At 45.5% G+C, this 22,437-nt stretch overlaps 1 protein-coding gene and 1 non-coding gene across 3 annotated transcripts in view; both read right to left on the reverse strand.

The window, feature by feature from the left end:
* Positions 1-22,437, reverse strand: part of LOC147640074 (elongation factor P (EF-P) family protein) — a 127,558-nt gene that overhangs the window by 68,274 nt on the left and 36,847 nt on the right. For both annotated transcript variants that reach the window (XM_086776784.1, XM_086776780.1), the window contains one exon: positions 14,549-14,618. In XM_086776784.1, the coding sequence (XP_086632910.1) occupies positions 14,549-14,618 (70 nt within the window). The remainder of the gene's footprint in view (positions 1-14,548; positions 14,619-22,437) is intronic.
* Positions 13,380-13,482, reverse strand: LOC147640075 (U6 spliceosomal RNA). Its single transcript, XR_015263310.1, has one exon. It is a non-coding gene; the product is annotated as a U6 spliceosomal RNA (small nuclear RNA).

Here is a 22,437-nt window from a genome sequence, read left to right on the forward strand (position 1 = left end):
AGACATGGATCATCTACCACCATTCCAGTATGACAAGGATGCACCACATATCCGTCTCTCTCATAGTGAGAGGAACAGAGTATTGAGACAGGATCTATGGCAGCTCTATACACGAGAGACATGGATATCGCCTACACAGCCTCTTCCACCGAAGATGCTATACTACAGAGATCACTTCATGAGTATCACTGATGATGGATTTATAGAGAGGCCTAGATACATGGAGGGCTTTTTACCACACGGCTCCCGAGTGGCTATTGGTCAGCTCAGAGTTTCATCACACCGATTGGAGATTGAGACTGGCAGAGCAGCACGGATCCCCCGAGAGGAGAGGGTATGCAGATTGTGCAGAGAGGAGGTGGAGAGTGAGGAGCATTATGTATGCAGATGCAGAGCATATACAGCCATCAGAGAGAGATATCCCATTTTATTCAGAGAGCCACATTCCCTACGCCAGATCTTTGAGACAGCAGACCAGCGCATACTGGGGAGATACATTCTAGACATACAGCGCCACAGAGAGACATTATTACAGGCTCAGACAGCTCCAGAGGGGGGGCGACAGACACAGATTACTACATTTTTTCAGAGATCCATACCCCTCCCAGCCCCTACACGGCAGGGAATTACTCTCCAGAGAGCAGAGACACTTAGAGCCCGCAGGAGACAGAGGACACCTGGCTTTCGGACACCACGCCTATACCAGAGAGAGATGACAGAGATCAGAGCTCAGTTTCACAGAGAGGGTGCGGAGCGACTGGCTCGCTTTAGAGCACACCCAGGCATGTTCTTCAGGGAGCTGTGGACACCCCCTTCACTGATGTATACCATTTTATACCCCCAGTATGGTACAGGATGGAGCTAGCTAGGTTGCATATCATGATTGTATACTCCATGCATATAGCTTTGCATTCTCCTAGTAATAGAGCTCCATCCCCTGCACATCCAGATTCAGCTTTTTTATTCAGTACTTTTTCATTTTGTTGGGATGACAGAGGATACCCCATACAGGTACTCCGATTTGTCTCATAGGCCGAGTTCGGTCTTTTGGAAGACGTTAATAAAATCTCTCTCTCTCTCTCTCTCTCTCTCTCTCTCTCTCTCTCTCTCTCTCTCTCTCTCTCTCTCCCCCCCCGCATACAGAGAGCCTTGGGAGCCATCACAGAGCAGGAGTCGAGGAGAGAGATGAGGAGACTTACTCGCCGCAAAAGGCGGGCCTTCGCAGAGATACAGGAGCTAGAGATCTTTCATTTCTTCATGAGTAGAGATAGCCCTGTTTCATGGCGGCACTTTAGAGAGCCCCGGACCCCGACACCTATTGCAGACCCACAGACATGGCACACATATGCAGAGGGACTATACCATGCCCCACAGCAGCCACCTATACCTCAGCCACAGGAGCCTCGACCTACCACAGCTAGCTTCTTTACCCACTCGATGGTACAGGAAGCTATCCGCCGCCTACAGCATGGACGGGCCGCCGACCATATGGGCCTGCAGGGTGAGCATGGTTTACGCTCATCAGGGCAGGCAGGCTTCAGGAGCGCTTTCTCTACCACCGACCATGTATTCACTTTGAGATGTATGATTGATCAGGCCAGAGTGAGGAAGAGAAAGCTCTATTGCTGCTTCGTGGATTTCCGCAAGGCATTTGACACAGTACCACGAGAGAGGCTCTTTCAGCGCCTGCAGTCTCTTGGCATACCAGCAGATATGACATGGGGCATCTATGCATTATATGAGCAGGTTTTTGGGCGAGTCAGATGTCCAGGAGGTATGTCCGAGACTATTGCTAGCACCATTGGTGTGAAGCAGGGATGCCCACTTTCCCCCACGCTATTTGGGTTATACATTGATGAGGTGGCTGACTTCATTACACGGGGAGGCGGAGATGGAGTTGATTTAGCAGGTACCTCAGTACATATTATGCTCTATGCTGATGATATTGTATTAGTGTCTGAGTCTCCAGGTGGTCTACAGCAGCATTTACATGCACTCCATGATTTTTGCACACAGAGGGGTCTTACTGTGAACCTTGGGAAAACCAAGGTTATGGCCTTTCATACATCGAGACAGGGCAGGAGTCAGCTGACATTTACTCTCGCAGGATGCCAGGTGGAGGTGGTGACATCATACGTGTACCTAGGGGTTACCTTCTCTGCAGCAGCCACACGCTTCACCATGGGTTCAGCAGCCAGAGCTAGATTGACACGGGGATATGCAGCATTGGCTATGCTAGAGAGACAGTGCCACCAGGCGCATTTTCAGGAGCCCCGGACGAAGGGGTGGCTATTTGACACATTAGTCACACCGGCATTGATGTATGGAGCAGCGGTATGGGCGCCAGGCCTTGCTACCCATTGGTGGACACAGATAGAGAGACCACAGGCCCTCATGATGGCACGCATGATACGCAGCAAACGGTCAGTACCTCATGACATTATCCGAGCAGAGTTTGCTGCGCCTCCTATGATGGTAGAGGCCATATTTCAGACTATATGCCTGCTAGACAGATTCAGAGAGATGCCACAGGACAGATTGTCATACAGAGCTTTTGAGGCATCTAGACAGCTGGCTGAGGCAGGAGACAGAGGATCATGGTATGCACAGGTCACACATTGGTTCTCACAGCATGGCCTAGACATGGATCATCTACCACCATTCCAGTATGATAGGGATGCACCACATATCCGTCTCTCTCATAGTGAGAGGAACAGAGTATTGAGACAGGATCTATGGCAGCTCTATACACGAGAGACATGGATATCGCCTACACAGCCTCTTCCACCGAAGATGCTATACTACAGAGATCACTTCATGAGTATCACTGATGATGGATTTATAGAGAGGCCTAGATACATGGAGGGCTTTTTATCACACGGCTCCCGAGTGGCTATTGGTCAACTCAGAGTTTCATCACACCGATTGGAGATTGAGACTGGCAGAGCAGCACGGATCCCCCGAGAGGAGAGGGTATGCAGATTGTGCAGAGAGGAGGTGGAGAGTGAGGAGCATTATGTATGCAGATGCAGAGCATATACAGCCATCAGAGAGAGATATCCCATTCTATTCAGAGAGCCACGTTCCCTACGCCAGATCTTTGAGGCAGCAGACCAGCGCATACTGGGGAGATACATTCTAGACATACAGTGCCACAGAGAGACATTATTACAGGCTCAGACAGCTCCAGAGGGCGGGGGACAGACACAAATTACTGCGTTTTTTCAGAGATCCATCCCCCTCCCAGCCCCTACACGGCAGGGAATTACTCTCCAGAGAGCAGACACTTAGAGCCTGCAGGAGACAGAGGGCACCTGGCTTTCGTACACCACGCCTATACCAGAGAGAGATGACAGAGATCAGAGCTCAGTTTCACAGAGAGGGTGCGGAGCGACTGGCTCGCTTCAGAGCACACCCAGGCATGTTCTTCAGGGAGCTGTGGACACCCCCTTCACTGATGTATACCATTCTATACCCCCAGTATGGTACAGGATGGAGCTAGCTAGGTTGCATATCATGATTGTATACTCCATGCATATAGCTTTGCATTTCTCCTAGTAGTAGAGCTCCATCCCCCGCACACCCAGATTCAGCTCTTTTTTGTTCAGTACTTTTTCATTTTGTTGGGATGACAGAGGATACCCCATACAGGTACTCCGATTTGTCTCATAGGCCGAGTTCGGTCTTTTGGAAGACGTTAATAAAATCTTTCTTTCTTTCTTTCTTTCTCTCTCTCTCGCCAAAAGCAACGTGCTTTTTTTCTGTTTTCTCTCTGCAATTCGTGCGACTGCACAAACATCATTCCTATTCTTTGCAAAGCAAACCGACCCTACTTAGACTACCATCTCCATCAACAGGGGTTTCTTTGATGAAAAAAAACACATACTGAATCTGAAAACAACAGTATGCACAGAAAAAACAGCAAGCTTTTTGAACACATACCTTTCTTCAACCTCATCTTCTCTACCTACCGACTTGCTCGTTCACGAGGTATGCTCTGATACCACTGTCAAATCCCCACCGGATCTCCTCGTGATCGTTCGTGGTACGAGACTCGAAACCTGCAAACAAACAAACAAACAACAAGGGACTGCAGGCCTGACTCACCTCCCAACCATGACAGCCGTGGGCAAGCCCACAGACTTGGCTGTCCCCACCGAGCCACAAGTTGAGCTAACTAGGTTGACGTACCGACCAATCTCCTCCTCGCGACGTCCCATACCGCCACGAAGCTACCCTCACGGGCCTCGAGATTGCTGCTGGCCTCGGCTGCGTAAAGCAGGTGCACGTCTGCACTAGATCCAGGCTCCAAGACCATAGAGCTCTCACAAACTCACGAGACTCTCTATATCTCAATAACTAACCTTGGCCAACCTTTTATAGGCTCTTGAGCGTCCACACTTGGGCGCCCGCCCGTCCATACTTGGGTGCCCGCCCGTTAGTTTATCCCTAACTCAGCTCGTCAATTAGCCTGCCTAGCTCCAAGCTTCCCCAAACCTCGAAGCTAGTCTTGCGTGCGTGTAGCACACGGTAGATACACACTGTGCACATGACACATTGGGGGTCTGAGGTTTCTTGAGAGTCGACATGCTAGCCAAGATCCTAGCGAGTTTGATCAGAACCCAAGCTCTGATCAAACTCGCAACGAAGCGGTCCCCGAAGGAAGAGCTTAGGCCGTGGACTCAGGCCTAGGTGAAGTCCACCCCACATTGGGGGTCCGAGGTTTCCTGAGAGTCGGCGTGCTAGCCAAGATCCTAGCGATGAGGAAAGTCTTCTAGGTCTCATCCTGTGACTAAAGGCCTCTAATGACCAACTTGCTCAAGAGGGCTCTGCTCTAAATAGCTAGATCGATGATGATGCCCAACCCACCATGATGCCGAGGCTGAATAATAACCCTCTAGGCCACCTTGACCCTCACAGGACGGTCGTCTGTCCCCCCCCAAAGAGAGTTCCGGATCAACCTCGACACCTGCCGAGGCATGCCCGGGAGAACGCCCAGCAAGAGGTTATGTACCACGAGGTGGCCACGAGCACTAGCCACCACTACTCGGCCAGTGAGAGAGAGCCACCCGGTGCTCCTATAAAGAAGCTTCTTCCGAATGCTCAGAAGAAGAGGGGCATATATATATATATACCTAGATGAATCTAGGAACATGCCAAAATTCACGTTATAAGAAACCACAATTTATAACCTCATGGTATTCATCCACAAGACAATAAACCATCAACTCCATCATGCATGGTATGGATTAGATACTACAACATCCCCACTAACGTCATCAGTGCCAATAGTGGGTGTAGAACATGGTATCAATATATGCTCCCACACACACACACACACACACATAAAGAGCATGCATTCATACAAAGGTCTGTGTACTGAGTTTCTGTGAGAGCTCCGGAGATGCATGGCAAACTCAGCCATAATAAAGCCTAGCACTAAGAGATCATAACAAATAGAAAGAATTATTACAACAAAAAGGTAGTTGATAGGACATATGCTCCACTAAAGATAGAAAAGAATCAACACAATATCAATTGGGCGCAACTTGGACGAAAACTTCACAACGTGAAATTTGCATGTCCGCTAATACAGCATAAAGATATACCTAGATGAATCCACGAACATGCCCAAATTCACCTTATAAGAAAAGTGTAATTTATAACCTCATGGTAGTCATCCACAAGACAATAAACCATCAACTCCATCATGCATAGTATGGACTATAGATACTACAACATCCCCACTAACGTCACCAGTGCCCAATAGTGGGTGTAGAACTTGGTATCAATATATGCTCCCACACACACACCCCCCCACACGCGCACACACACACACACATAAGAGCATACATTCATACAAAGGTTTGTGTACTGAGTTTCTGTCAAAGCTTCAGAGATGCAGGGCGGCAGACTCAACCATAATGAAACCTAGCACTAGGGATCATAACAAATAGAAAGAATTATTACAACAAAAAGGTAGTTGATAGGGCATATGCACCACTAAAGATAAAAAGAATTAACACAATATCAACTGGCCACAACTTGCACAAAAGCTTCACAATGTGAAATTTGCATGTCCATTAATACAGCATAAAGACATACCTAGATATATTCACGAACATGCCCAAATTCACCTTATAAGAAACTGCAATTTATACCCTCAGGGTAGTCATGCACAAGACAATAAACCATCAACTCCATCATGCATAGTATGGACTAGATACTACGACATCCCCACTAACGTCACCAGTGCCCAATAGTGGGTGTAGAACTTGGTATCAATATATGCTCCCACACGCCCCCTCTACGCATGCGTGCGCGCGCGCACACACTTTTTTTTTAGTAATATCCAGTGCAGTATATTTATATGCTCATAAATTTACAAGATGGGAAGTCTCGGAAATGGAGAGTATCCCAAATGTCAGAAACATAAAGAGAAAAGCTCTAAGCAAGAAGCATCCATATCACCCTCATGGCAGGCATCATATAAGGATTGCCGCAATGAGGCTCGGAAGGATTCATATGACTGATGATTCTGCCGACCCAAATATGCCAAATTATGCTCACTCCAAATTGTCCAAAGAGCCCAATATCTCACCCAAGAGAGAAACAGTGAGTATTGGGACAAGGACCGCATAAATCTGCCAAAAAGCCAAAAATGTTTCCCAAATCTGTGACTCGGGAAACGGAGCCGAAGAAAATCTGAAATTCTCCTGAGGAGGATCTTGGAACAAGGGCAGTGCCAAAGCATATGAAGAACAGTTTCTGAGGGAGCCTAACATCTTAGACATGTGGAAGGTGCAATGTGGTGTTTAGCAAGTGTGACCCCCACTGACAATGTGCCTGTCAAACATCTCCAAAGAAAAAGTCTTTGTTTCAATGGCATTTTACACTTCCACAACATCCGGAGATTCTTCCGCCACCATGAGAGGGGCTGCCTTATATGCCACAGAGAATTAGCATGTTGGTGAATCCATGGGGGAGGCTGAAGAAGCCTATATGCTTTTATGGAGCTTAAGGCAGGAAGGGGAATAGGATGTATGCATGTAGTAGATGGCTGCAATTGCCAATCCATAAGCCTATCTGTGTCAGCCACAGGTGGAATAGGTAAAAAGGGATCCAATAAATCAGCAATTTTCTTCCATATCGACCTATGATGCATTCCCAATGCATAGGAAGCAGTGGCCCGGGGAAAGGATAAGACATATCCCCGATCATCTACCACATCATGTATGTACCTAATTCCCAATTTCATAAGATTGTATGCCCGAACAGGTTCCTGTAAAGCAAGTGGAGTGTCAAAGATGGCACTCCAATGAATACTTTCTTTCCTCATCGAGTTTGTCCTTGAGCAATTATCAGGAGCCCATTTGACCTTAGAGAGAACTTGTTTCCAGTCAAGTATGAGGACAGTAGAGAAAGGACAACCAGGTATCTTCCCTACAAATCTCCCAATAACAACCTCCCAGTGATCTGTAATCCAATGACCATAAGCACAAGTCCTCATGTTGACACACATGGATGCTAACATACAAGTCCATGGCTGCTGTTGACGGAAGAAAGTATGCAACATTGTAGCCTTCCTTGCAAGTACATGATATCTTATATTAAGGACATTAAGTCCACCATGCATCCTTGGGGAGCACACCATTTCCATCTTCATCAGTCTCAATGCTTTCACAGCAGTTTTTGTCTTCCATAATATCTCCATAGCTTGAGACATAAAAGCTGAAATATCCCTGGAGGACCAATGCAGCAAGGGCAAATAGAACTGGACATAGGACATCACAATGGATTGTACTATTCTGAGCCTGACATGAAGAGGCCAAGTAGAAATCTTCCAGTATTCCAGTTTATGTTGAAGTCTTTGGAAAATCCATTTTAACTGCTGCTTTCTGGTGATATGCCATCCTATGGGATATCCCAAATGCCTGACAATATCTCTGGAATGCACCACCTGACCCGGCCAAAGAATAGAATGCCAGTCACATTGTTTCAGGGGGAGTAATTTAGATTTGTCAAAATTGACATGCAATCCCGCTGCCAACCCATATAAAGAAAGAGTGGCCATAAGCATGCGAAGTTCCTGAGGAGAATTTTGTGGCATGAAGAAGGAATCATCAGCATATGCTTGTGCCAAAAAAGATGTAGCCCTTGGGATTTTAAGACCAGTCATGTGTCCTGTGTTTGTAAGATGATCAAGATACATCAAAAGAGGATGGGTCGCAATGGCATAGAAGTGAGCACTAAGAGGGCAACCCTGTCTAACTGATCGGCCCAATATCCATGACCGAGACAGATGGCCCCCAAGAATGCACTGAAATGCCTTAGCAATATCCACCTGCAATATAAGCACATCTTGATGCGAATACTTAGCATATTCAATTGCAGTCAAGGCATTGGATATATTGTCATGGATTTGTCTTCGCGGCACAAACCCATTCTGATGAGGATGAAGTCCTGCATGCAATATCTTGTGAAGCCTATGTACAATCATGTTGGCAATAAGTTTGTAAAGTACAAGCATTAAAGTAATAGGCCTCCAATCTGATATATGATCACACAGATGTTTTTTGGGGACAAGCTTGACTATGCCATGCTTCCAAGAGTGCGGCAATTGATTTTCTTGCCAGGCCACATTGATCATTCACAAAAGGACCTCTTTCAAATCATCCCAAAAAGAAATATAAAATTCCACCGTAAGGCCATCCCAGCCAGGAGATTTGTATTTGCTAAGGTGGAACAATGCATTATCAAGTTCCGTGTCAGTAAAAGGCCTCTCCAAGGTAAGAGCATCATCCATTTCAACTATTCCAGAGACATATTGAAGAAATTCAGTCCTGGCATCAGTCACCTGATTTGATGGGGAAACAGGAGCAGAAAACAATTTCTGGAAATAATTGTGGCATTCGTCTTGGAGATCAGAGAAAGAGTGAGTCCAAGAGCCATCCAGTTTCCTAACCCTTAGACATGAATTTTTATTTCAAGTAGCATGCAAGCCCTGGAAAAAGGATTTTGAAGAGCAGCCCTTATCCATGAGGGGCTTCATTCTTGCCCTAATCTGCCATTTGTGCAATTTCCTCTGATCATTAACAGTAAGTTTAAATTGTGCATGTGAAAGGGAATCCTTTTCTGAATCAGAGAGTGGCCTTGACTGAGAAAATTCAGTCAACTGTTGTGCTGTCCTTTTTGCCCATTTAACCTCATTCCTCCATTCTGTCATATACCATTTGCCATACTCCTTAATGGCATTCTGCATACGAGAGACGAAGCTGTCCCCAGCGTAATTCATGTCCTCCTGGGCATGAACTGTCAAAGGATGAATGGCAAATCTGATCATTTGCTGAAAGTTGTGATGTTGGAAGTAAGCCCGATTAACATGCAATAATCTACCGGAGAGAAATGGCAAATCATCCTGAGGCATGCCAAGCTACAAATTCATCCACAATGGAGCATGATCTGACAAGCCCAATGAGAAATCTATAAGGAGATGAGGGCTAAAATCTGCAAATTGTTGTGGATAAAACAAATACCATCTGTCAAGTCTTGCCCAATACGTAGTAAGTGCATTATGATGAAAAGTATATCCAGGGACTGACCCTTGGAGAAGTACCCATAAATCTTCAGCCTGCACAGAAAGAAGCATGTCATCCCATTTCTGCCTTTCCAATGACAGCATATGAGATCGTGAAGTGGTATTATCTCTAGGCAGAGGGGAATTATTAAAATCCCCACAGATGAATGCATTGGATCTCCATGGATATCTGCATAAAGAGTCCCACAAAGAAGCCCTTATGGCAGAGGTCTGGGAGGCATAGACCGATGCAAACTCAAAAATATCACCATTGACATTGCATTGTATGACTATCCATCTGCCACTACTGTCATTGAAGGCCAACTGAGGCTCCAACTCATGTCTAACCAATATGCATACACCTGAATAGGTAGCAGTACCAACATAATATATATCATAGCCGTGCAAAAAACCATGATGTCCAGCCATGGAGTGTTGATTATGCTCTTGCAAACAAACAATATCTGGCTGCATTTTATGTACATAAATCCATAAAAGCCTCCACTTTGAGACATTGCAGAGGCTCTGTACATTGTATGTAAAGCACTTAAGTGTTTGAAGCATGAAAAGGTATGTACAGTAGAGTTTGAGGATAAGAACCAGACATCAGAGAGGCTAGGCCTCTGCCTGCATAGGCTGCATGCCTTCATTACCCATGAAAGACATAGCATTTTCCCCTTCTTCTGAATCACATATGGGGATGCCCTTCTTTAGTACGCCCACCCAATTTTGAAGGACAGGAGCAGAGGCTGAAGTAGAAGTTTGTCCTAGTGAGGGCAAAGAAGCATGCCCCCTGAATGAGGACCTGACAATGGTGGGTAGCGGAATAAAGCACGGATGAGAGCCTTTGTCTTGCCCTCAACCTCACCCTCATGCTTATCATCAAATACCACTAGTGGCACTGAATTCAAAGAGGATAAAAGCTGAATGGCATTTGAGGCTAATGGTCGGTTATAGAATGGCTTAGCAAACTTTTCAGCCTAAAACTTAGTGCAATCTTTCTTCTCGTGTCCCACAATGTGATAGAAGAAACAACAATTCTCTACCCTGTACTGTGTCTGTTCATCGGGCTTGAGATAACCCCCAATGATGCACTCCTTAGTTTTTTCCTTAGGAGTCTTCTTGGGCGTAGAATCTTTCTTGTTGCCCGATGGACCCGAATAATTTTCTTTTAGTCCTTTTGGTCTTTGTTGTTTTGAGCCCCCTTACCCTAGGTAGGGGACTGCTCGGTAGATGACTATTGTTGGGGCTTTGGGGTAGACTGTACCTGCTTGGGCTTACCTCCGTTCAGCATCAACTCTTGAATCTGAGCGAGGGTCAGTGCCCGTGCATAAGTTTGAGGCTCAAAATTCCTCGCTGGGTTCCTAATGGTCATGTCTAAACCTCGAATAAATTGCTTGAGCTTATCGTCTTTCGATATGCCCAACTGTTGGGCCATTGTAATGACCTTATTGGAATAGGTCAAAATAGGGGAACCAACCTGAGTCAGTTTGTAAAACTCATTCTCAAAATTGGTCATGTACTGTGGGGGAAGAAAACGGGCTTTGAGGTCAGCCACGAAGATGTTCCAATGAAAACGGAATTGACCTATGATGGGGTTTGTGTGAAGTTGTGACCAATGCTGCCACCAAGTGACGACTTCCCCAGTGAGTTGGGGTGCGGCCACATGTGTGGATTTGTGATTTTAGCTAATGGAAAATGTGCTTCAAATTGATGAATAAATTGAGTAACTGCAGCATGATCACACTTACCATCATACTTACTAAAATTTGGAGAGGTGCGTATGACGGTGATGGTCAGGGCGGTGGAGGACGAGAAACTCGGAGCCTACTGAGGTAGAGCCACCAAAATTTGTGCCATTGTTTGCTGATTCTGGATTTGCACAGCCTCCAAGTTGAGTCTTTGCTAGAACTCTCAGTCGGCTTACTGTGGCGTTAGTCTTCCTCATATTTGCGTGTGGCTTCCCTATCCCTCTGTTCCTCCACACGTCTCAGTTCTTTTTCTTCATCTGCTTTTCTTTTTGCTTTGTCGTCTTTTCGTCTTTGTTCTTCAATATGTAGAAGGACCTGTGCCAGATTTGAGATGCCTTCTTTAGGCTTCTCTTTTTCAGCGGCAAGCTGCATCTTCAGAGAATTTATTTGCTCCATCATCGTTCTCAAGAGCTCTTATGTGCTTGGCGGAAGCGTTTTTTCTGTTTGGAAGCTTTGTGCCTCCATTCCTTCCTACTGGCTTTCTTCTTGATGTGATGTCTCTCCCGACATGGTGGAGGCCTGGGTTTCTTTTCCAAACTGCAGTTTAACCATCCATCGGATGCTCTCACTTCTTTAGGTAGCCGAGTTGGGTTACCAACTTGATGCTCTGATACCAATGTTACATGCACTGAGGTTGATCGTGATAACGCACAGCAGGGCCTTCTTTATACCTTTATGTGGTGAGAATCTTTAGCATCAACTTTAGAGAGTAGAGAAAGAGAGGAGAATGAGAATGTGGAAGACAACACAGTATTGGGTCCCAATACCCATTGAAGGGGCCCCCTTGCAAGCAAGAGTATTTATTTATATTATTCTTTGGAGAAATGTTGTACAATGCTGAGTACAAATTATATGAATGCCCAACGCAACGACGAGGAAGACCGTACATCGGCTGAGTATCCAGCTAACCCGAGGCTCTGCTGAAGACTCTCTTGGCCACTGATGCAAGTCCAAATAGCTGTAGGACTGCACATATGCTGGCTGAATGTGAAGAGGAGCTTCCTTGTTGCCTGGAGTTGAGTTGGAATGCTCAACTGCTGATGTTCACTGCTGAATAACTGAATGAACTGACTAGGAATGATGTGCTTGTATATATATGCCTCCTTGCTGCTGGTCGGCCAGCATAGGGCTGTCGGCCAGTTCAACATGGACAAAAATACCCAATAAATAGCATTAAATGCTATTAACTGCTGCGCATGGGAAAATATGCTGATTATTATGCTGTCCGACCTGTTATGACCTAGCCGACTGGAGTATTATACCCCACATGTTGTCAGCCTGCAGTAGATGCTGGCCGACTGGGTATAGACCAACTCCAATGCTGGTTGACTGGTCACTGAGGTTGTCCAGGGCTAAGCTTAGCCCTTGGACAGGCCAAATAAGCCGATCGACGTACCTAAAGACTTCTACATGCCTGCTAATGCTTGACCTAATGCTAGAGCTGACATTACAAGCTTCTGAATGATGCTTTCTCCAAGTGGGTTAAGAGGATTGACATCTAACTGACCTCTAAAGCTCAGAGACTGACCTACGTAGCTCGTGCCTGACTGTCCCTGGACTGAGGGCTCACAATGGGGTCACGGCGTACGACAAATAATCCTAGAAAAAAGGTTCTACTTCTGTACAACTGCTGCACTGATGATCATGCCAGTGTGTCACTGTGTACCCCAGTGCAGGATGCACGTGACAGAATCAAATCTGGGAGGTGAGGCTGCGCGCAATGGCTGATGGCTTTGGTGAGGATTTTGTAGGCACTACCAACGAGGGTGATGGGGCACCACTGTCATCTCCAAACAGTCACCACCCTCATTGGGGATCAAGTGAACGTACCCCTCTGAGAGCCCCTCCGACATGAGACCAGTGGCCAAGATCTCATTGAAGGTGGCCCGGAAGCCATTCTCCATGAGGTCCCAATGACGAAGGAAGAGGGAAACTCGGAGCCCGTCCACTCCGGGGCATCTGCCGGGAGGAGGTAGGGCTTGGAGGGCATCGCTCGGCTTCTCTCTAGAGAAAGGCGAGCCCAAAAATCTCTACAGACCATATCTTGTGTGTGTTGCCACTCTCTCTTTTCTCAATTTGTGTGTCATCCTTGCACAGGGGCCATGCAAATCTTCTCTGTATCGTTCCAATTTTATCAGATGTTCCCGAAGGGACGCTGCCACTCTCTCTCTCTCTCTCACAGCCTCAATCTAAGGGGTGAGGGGCTAGCTTCTAATCGAGCTATTGGTGAACTGCCTGAAAGAGCACCAAATATGCAAGAATGAAAGATAATTTGCCTAGCCCCATCAACCCTTTATAAATAGGTGTCTGAGGCCTCAGTCAAGCAGGCCAACTAGGCATGTAGGGCTGGCTGGCCTGGCCAACTAGCCCATGGGGGTGGTCGTGGGCTTTTGGCAGCCTTGGTTAGGCTGCCTACTAGACGCCCTACCCATGCCCCATTGCCTACACATATAAGAGCCTAAGCTGGCCGCCCATGGGCTGGTTTGAGAGCTGTCATGGGACATGTAGGTTCACACATAGCCAATACTCATACCTAGCCCTCTAGACTTTGACCAAGGTACAGTCAAAGGGTTTGGGGGAATCATCACATGGGATAAAGTTTTCCCAATAAATGTAGTTGCACCATCTACTCCTGCAAAATGAGAATTCCTCTCTTTCAAAAGGATTCGCAGGCCCAGAACAGCCGAGATGCATCTAATAAGTGTCCCGGCACCCTGTACATCATTTTCTACTGCCAGTGGGTTACAAGTTTGGTGCCAGACAAGCCCAATACAACAATGCCGGACTTGCACGACTAGACTGACCACCCTTGGCAGTATGCCCATAACTTGTCCCTCAGAAGGGCTCACAATGAAAATGCATGTTGTTCAGCCTTAGGTTTTGCACTTGTCTGTACAATCATGTCCACAAGGCATCCAAGCGTAGGATGCAGGTGTGACACCTCCTTAGTTTTAGGGTATTGGTATGGCTCTAATGCAGTAGCAAAAACACAGTAATTGCCACATGGACCTTCGCAAAAGAAGAGGGCATCATCTAGCAATCTATCGATCGATAATGCCACTCCTCAACACATTTTGCATGCAGAAGCACTCCTTTCCTTAGTGGTATGTTTCACTTTAAGACTTATACCCTTAACTGATCAATTCACTTCATAGATAAATCATTTTTGAAGGCAAAGCATATAATCTGACACATATAATCAGATGTTAGTCTAGCATACTTTCAATGGCCTCAGATGTGCGAAACCTTTCACTCGACTTGAGGCCACTTTGTACATCCCTGAGCTCTACCTGCATCACAAGCAGACCTTTTTTAGGAGAAAGACTTTTTAACCTCTAATTCCAATGCGGCACAAACTTGAATGTCATTATCCCCTTTCACAAGGTTTTTCCCTTGACCTTCAAACAGTAAAAGACAAAACATCAGTTAAGTTTGCAAGGTTGTTGAAGCAACTACTTTCAATTGCAAGTTGGAGACAATGAAGATAAAAAAATGTAACGGTGTTTCCCAAACCATTGATGACAAAAAACGTTGTATTAAACAGTTTTCAAAAAGATTTTAAAGGTCTAAAGTATTCAGCCTTCTGAGCTCTTTATGCTTCTCAAAAATACCCCTCCAGCCAGTGACCCCCGTCCCTCTACCCCACTAAAAAAGGGACAACACTCTCCTTCGGCTAGGATGCCCTGAAAAACTACTTCATTGCTTCCACTCCTCTAAAATGATGGAGTTAATGCATATAACCACACGTAACATGACATATACTCTGTACTCCTACCTCCCTCTCCTGTTTACGGAATGTTTTACAACTCTTTTGACTTATGGAAACTTATTGAGCTGCACAATGGGGCTTGAAACCACAAAGCGTTTCTGTTGTCGGATCGCATTTTTTCATGTAAAACAGATCCAAAGACCTAGGCATGTTATTTTTTTGAAGCATCAATCCAGAGGACGCGCATCACATTTCTACAATGTTGTTGCTGATTTCGCTCTGCAACCTTCCTCCATCACATGCCTGACTTCCCAGGGTCTTCTATCAGGTATACAACCTTTCATGACTTCCCAAGGTGATGTTTATAACCTGCCATGACTTCCTACGTTCTTCTCTGACGTGTCCTCTGGTGTGCACATCCTGACTTCCCAAGGTCTTCTCTGGTGTGTACAACCTGTTGTGAGATTCAAGAATCCTACTGGGCCAATACGCCCCTCACCAAAATAAGCAAAGGCTTACATAACAGTCCATACAGGTTTGAAACTTACAAAATGTTTCAGAAGCATATTTGAGGCAACTCCTCGCAACTATGTTTCTAAACCTCTCTTCATGCTACAGTAGGTTGACTACATCGAGAAGAATCTCCTATTTTGTCAATATAGTCCCACCAGGACATGCACCACCTTGAGTGAATGAGACTTAATTCCACCCACACTTGCACAAAAGATCGAGACATACATCATTCCAAAAAAATTGGCTTAGATCATGACTCTCTATGGCTCTTGAGAATAGGAACACATCAACCATGAAAAAAAAAATTTACCTCTCAAAATTGTACTCAACCAATTTCTTCCCATTATGAAAAGTGCAGCATATACAAAAGCCACAGCAAGGACACTGATGCAATAGATTCAGCTCGCAAATATATGAGACTACGTATACTTCATGCTCTACACAAAATAGTATCTATGATGCCATAAGTAAAATGAATCCAAGACCACAATATGTCTAAGCATGCCAGCAAAGTCTCTTGAACATCATGTCATAGAACAGCACATAGCAAGAGATCCAGCTTCTCCAACTGTAGAAGTGATGGTAGTTGGTCTATATAAAGCCCAAAGAGAGAAGAGAAGAGAAGAAGTCCTTTTTTTCCATCAATCTTGCTTATAATTTCTCCAATTCTTAATTCCTTAAAGCTTTACAAATTTCCCTGCTTTTGAAAGCGGTCTCAAAAAGAAAGCACCAACTTTTATAGTACCCAATTTAGGAGACAACGTATGGAAAGGGATGACAGAATTTGGTGCTCGATTGAAGAAACTTGCCAACAGACAGTCCCCGTCTTTGTTCTCTAGCGAAGCCTTCGTCACTTTCCAAAAAAACGTTGCCTTTTACCCCTCATCAAAGAGCAATTCACAGTCAGCCTAAAAGCAAGGTCTTCTTGTCACATGCGGACACTCTAGGAGTCTTCTTTCAGCCCTAAACACCATCCTGGAACAATCTGATGCAAACGCAAGCAAGAGAGATGGAGAGGAGAGAGAAAGAGAGAGAGAGAGAGAGAGAGCTGAGTTTCAGTATATTCTTTAGTACAAATTCTTGGCTAGCTCTTGGCTGCCCCTCAAAAGGTGGTAAATCACCTAGTCTAAACCCTATTCTATGAATCAGCCCATGGGAGGCTGAATGAGTCAATGAGCTAAGCGATTGCCTTAAATAGGCCTTGGAAACATGGGATCTGCTGGCGGACCTGCTGGCCGAACATGGGATGGACTGGCTGACCTGCTGTCGGCCAGGTCCTTGGACCCATAAATCAATCTTGCTGCAGCCAACAGGAATAAACCCCTTCAAGACTAGCCGACAGCCTTCCTGGTCCTTCCACCACACTTTTCCATGCCAATAAAGTTGCAGAGCTCCTGTATCTAGTTCTAATCTGATCTTTATGTGTTGCTCTTCAAGGATCAGCCCCTGGGATTAGCATGTACATGTGCATGCACATGATATCCCCCTCTGCTAAACTTGATGACGGGATTCCAAATTCTATTCTTGGATGATTGTCATCATCCCAATGTCTATTCCTGGAGTTCCAAACCTGTTATCCTTCCCTTCCTAGCAACCTTTTCACTGAAAACCCTGCCCGGTCTCCAAATATGATGAAGACCTATGCATCTATTCCATCATGTCCCCTATCCCTTCATGCCCTATCCCTAAACACTTTCTATGGTCTTCTGTTCCTGAGTATTGAGTCTGGCACTCTTACTCCACCCCTTGGAGAATCATCCTCCCTTGGAACCATTGCCGAAAGCCTTTCCTAGTATGCCCCAAGTGGCACCCAACTCACAGGACCACCATTCCCCTTGGGTCTTGTGGAATACCACCAACCAACCTTGTTATCATTTGGTCCATCTCCATTTCTGGAGCCACTTCTATGGGACTGTCACTCCATAGAGCGGCCAGATTTGTGTCATGTTCACATGGGGTCAAGCCAGTGTCCCATGTGAAAGGGCCACTCTTTTGGTGTCACATAGACAGGAGCCAGATTAGTGCCACCCGTGTGTGACCAGTGCTGTGTCACATGGACGGGAATCAGTTTCGTGCCACCCGTGTTTGACCTGCTTCGTACTGTATGGACAGGAGCTTGTTGGTGCCACCCATGTATGGCTAAGATGGTGTCTCTTCTATGGGACTGTCACTCCATAGGAAGACCAGGACATATTTTTTATATTTCTGTCGCGCCAGTTTTGTGCCCGACAGGAACTCCTTGTACAAGTTTCATGAAAGGGAGATTTCGTCCATTACATGTGCACATGCATTTACGCCTGCATGCATAAGTTTATTTTTGCATGACTTGTTTGCGTGTGTCTGCCTGTTATGCCGTGCCAGTACACAGGACGGGGACACCCCCAGTGTACCGTGGAGTGCTGTTTGCTGACTCGTTGGTGTGGCGTGTGAACAAGTGGTAAGTATTACCATTTTTTCCTTTTTAAAATGTAAAATTTATAAGTTATGACCAACTTTAATATTTATAAGCCCATGTGTTCGCACACATTTAAATTAGGGGTTGGACATTATCACATTAGGATGCCCATGAGCATTTTAAATACCCTTTTAATATCGTGTACCCTTTTGAAAACCTTTGGATAAACTCTTGCATGAGTTATTATAGTAATCATTCACACATGGGAAAGCTGGCTGCACTTCTCTTCTCATCACCTGCTATTCTCCCTCATTCTCTCCATCGCCTATCTCTTCAAGGGCTGAATTGCTACATTTTTCTTCATCGCCTGCTCCCACATGGACTGTACCTGCTGAGAACCCACACGTGCGAAAACCAGACTGTACTTGCTGCCCACGTGGACTGTACTTGCATGTACCTGCTGGATTGTACCTGTTGTTGCTGAATTCCACACGTGTACTGAATCTGAATTGTACTTGCTGAAATCTGATTGTACCTGCTACTGAGTTTCACACGTGCTGAATCTGGATTGTACCGGCTGAATTTGGACTGTATTTACTGACTAGTACCTACCGTACCAGATTGTACTTGTTGTACCAGGTGCCCTCATGTTTTCTCATTTGTGTAAATCTGAAATTTGTTAATTTAAATTCAAAGAATTCTTGAAGTTTTGTGTAGAGCAGGAACGAAGCATGTATATGCTGACCATGCTCAGGAAGTTCTTCCTGGTGTGGTTAGTATTTTTCCATGTGTGGTGGTGCTAACCACACCTCTGAGAGCCAGTGAAGGTTAGACACACTAGGGAATTTGGGAGCAAAGCTTATTGGGGAGAACCAGGCCATGTTCCCTCCGTAGTGTACCCCTTGGCTTGTGTTAGTACGGGCGTGCATGTTGGTGCACGGTCCCGGAAGACCAGTGAAAGGCAGGTGTGCACCCAGTGAAGGTGGGAATGAGCCTGTGATTTGAGACTTCTCCGACCAACACATCTTCATCAACTTGAACCAATTTTGTTTGAGTTGTATTCACTCCCTGGTGGAGAAATCTGGCCTATCAGGCCCGTGACACTTGTACATATAAATACTCCAAGAAATACAAAATGTAGGCAGCCCTTTCCGACACCAGTGCTAGTGTCATGTGTATTTTTGGTATTTACAGTAATTTATGTTGCTGATGTTGTTTCCATTGTTAACTTTCAGTTAAGATAAGTGTTCTAAATATTGTCTTCCGATCTGTAGGCCTCCTGTAGGGAGTTGTCACAAACCTCTTGGGAACTTGTTCCATGTCTTATGTTCCTCTCCTTGGACTGTGCACCTTCATCTCAGACTTAATCAATGTTTGGCCTTGCTGGGCCTCAGACTCTGATTCCAATGTCACATGTGGAAAGCTCTAGGAGTCTTCTTTCAGCCCTAAACACCATCCTGGAACAACCTGATGCAAAATGCAAGCAAGAGAGATGGAGAGAAGAGAGAGATAGCTGAGTTTCAGTATATTCTTTAGTACAAAAAGGGTACATTCTTGGCTAGCCCTTGGCAAAAGGTGGTAAATCACCTAGTCTAAACCCTATTCTATGACTCAGCCCATGGGAGGCTGAATGAGTCTAATGAGCTACGCGATTGACTTAAATAGGCCTTGGGAACATGGGTGGACTTGTCGGCCAGGTCCTTGGACCCATAAATCGATCTTGGTGCAACCAACAGGAATAAACCCCTTCAGTGCTAGCTGACAGCTTTCCTGGTCCTTCCACCACACTTTTCCATGCCAATAAAGCTGCAGAGCTCCTATATCGAGTTCTAATATGATCTTTATGTGTTGCCTTTCAAGGATAAGCCCCTGGGATTAGCATGTACATGTGCATGCACATGACACTTCTACGCAAACTTATCAAAAGCAAGAAAACATACAAACTAAAGATGAAGCTTGCTCGCAAGACGATGATCGAGTGGCTCTAATACCAATTGAAACTGCCACTTGACCTCTCAAGCATCCTTTGCATACAAACACACAAACAAATACATGATAATGGTACTAACGGCTCACCTCCCAACCACAGCTCCCGTGGAGCACCCCCAAGGTATGAGGCTAGACCAACAGCTTGACCTCGCCCCTTGCCTAGCCATAGCATCCCATACCATTGTAGCCCACTCCTCCGAGGTGTATGGCTAGAGCCCAAGGTCTAGGCCTTGCTTGGTTATCAATCCCCCTTCGAGAGAGGTGCACTTATGAGCCAATTACTCACTTATATAGGCTTGGGGCTAAAAATAAAGCAAGAAGGCACACTTATTGATACTTATAGTTATAAATATGCTTACACATCAACCCATGCCTATAAGCACCCATAAGCCACTTATTCCATGTGCATCCCTTTCGGGCCACCCTAGGTACAAACCTAGTAGCCTCATATTGCACGCCAACCATTATGACCAATTGGTCCCGTAACACGAGGTTAGCAATGGACTCATGGAGTCTTCTAGGCAGCTTGCACAAGATGGGCATAGCAGATTTTTTGGTACTCGCACGCTACTACATGGTTTGATATGCATGGCCTCCAAGTGGACCGCCTCCCCTCCTCCCTCCCCTTTGAGTAGAGTATGGATTCCCCTTTCTTCGATCTCTCCCAACAAGAAATCAATCACACTATCAGACTCGACTTGACCCAACTTCACATAAGTCGGACATGGATGACACCCCCAAACCTCCTCACCAAGCTCTAATTCTACAAAGAGCACTTTTTGAGGGTTACGGAGGATGAATTAATTGACAAACCCGGATACTCTACTAACACATGTCCCATGCTATGAGGATTGCCATTGGTCAGCTCTGTGTGTCGTTCTACCGCCTTCTTCCAAAGTCAAGGAGATCTGAGGGCATCCCCAAGGCTGAGGAGAGAATATGTAGACTATGCACGACTAGGGAGATAGAGAAAAAGAAGCACTAATTGTTTAGATGCTACTATGAGATAGAGACGCAATTCCATTGCCTCTTCACAGATGAGTTTGGTTCCCTCTCACGTGTGATGCCCCATGTCTACCATGCTATGACTATGAAGATTGACATTGGTTAGCTCAATGTCTTCCCACCACTTTCCAATTGAGTCAAAGAGATCTGAGAGCATCCTTTGTTGGGATCGAGAGGAGAGAATATGTAGTTTATGCACTACTATGGAGATAGAGAAAAAGAAGCACTACCTACTCACATGCCCAGTTTACTATGAGATACCACCGCAATTCCAATGCCTCTTCAAGGTTGGTTTGGTTCCCTCTACTGAGTGATGCACTTCAGGAGGGCTATTATAGGCCCAATTGGACGTAATGGCTAACGTGTAATCTAAGGCTAGGATTATACCTGGAGCAACGCAAGAAGGGACACACATGGAATAATGCGGGCTTATTGGCGTGGATTAATTAAAAGCCTACATTTAGCTATAATATCATCAGCCCCAAGCCTAATCAAGTGCGTTATTGACTCATATGTGCACGTCCCTCATCAAGGGATCGAGATTCGAGACCCAGGCAAGGCCTAGGCCTTGAGCTCTACATGCACACCTCAGAAAGGTGGGCTATTGTCCATGGACACCTAAATCTTGTGCCACATAGAAATGATTATTCCTTGCAGTCGCCTTAGAGGCAAAGTTAGAGGCCGTATATGGGCAGTTCGGAGCAGTTTTAACAACCCTACAAATGCCCAGAAGTACCCAGGACAACTGCCCACATGCGGCCTCTAACTTTGCCTCTAAGGTAGTTGCAAGGAATAATCACGTTTACGTGGCACTGGATTAAGGTGTGCATGTGACATCTACAGTGGTATAGGACACCATGGCTAGATGATGAGCGAGGCCTTGGTGTTGGTCTAGGCTCATAGCTCAGGGAGCTATAGTTGGGAGGTAAGGCACCAGCACCATCATTTATATGTTCTTTGTTATATGTGTCTTGCAAAAGACGCTCAGGAGATCAAAGAGCAATTTAAGTGGATATCAAAGCCACTCAAATGTTTCTTTGCATGCGACTATCATCGAGGTATGAAGCTTTTTTGTTGCTATCATTTTCAGATTTGCATATGAAGATAGCTCTTTTTTCTATGTTCATGCGTCATTCCTAAAGAAGGAGAACAGGCAGAGGAAGCAGAGTTTTTTAATCAGTTTTAAGATTCATGGAATTGATCAAATTGAAATCTGATTCTACCCATTCCAATGGTTGGGGGACAAGTATGTGATTTTTGTCGAGAAGATTTTGTGAGATTAAGAAGCTGTTTCCAAGATCCATTCTAGAATGAGATACAAGAGAGATGATGACTAAATCTGGAAACACAAGAGCAAGTGCAGAAAATAGACAGCAATGGAGAGAGAGGCATGTAACTCTACTCTATATACACAAAGAAGATCCCGAATAATGATACAAAGTGGCAAGGGGCTGTGGGGCCATTTTATATGGCCCCCAAACAGCAGTCGGCCTGCTGT

The sequence above is a fragment of the Cibotium barometz genome, chromosome 3, assembly GCF_041138505.1.
Source record: "Cibotium barometz isolate CiBa-2024 chromosome 3, ASM4113850v1, whole genome shotgun sequence".
Lineage (NCBI taxonomy): Eukaryota > Viridiplantae > Streptophyta > Polypodiopsida > Cyatheales > Cibotiaceae > Cibotium > Cibotium barometz.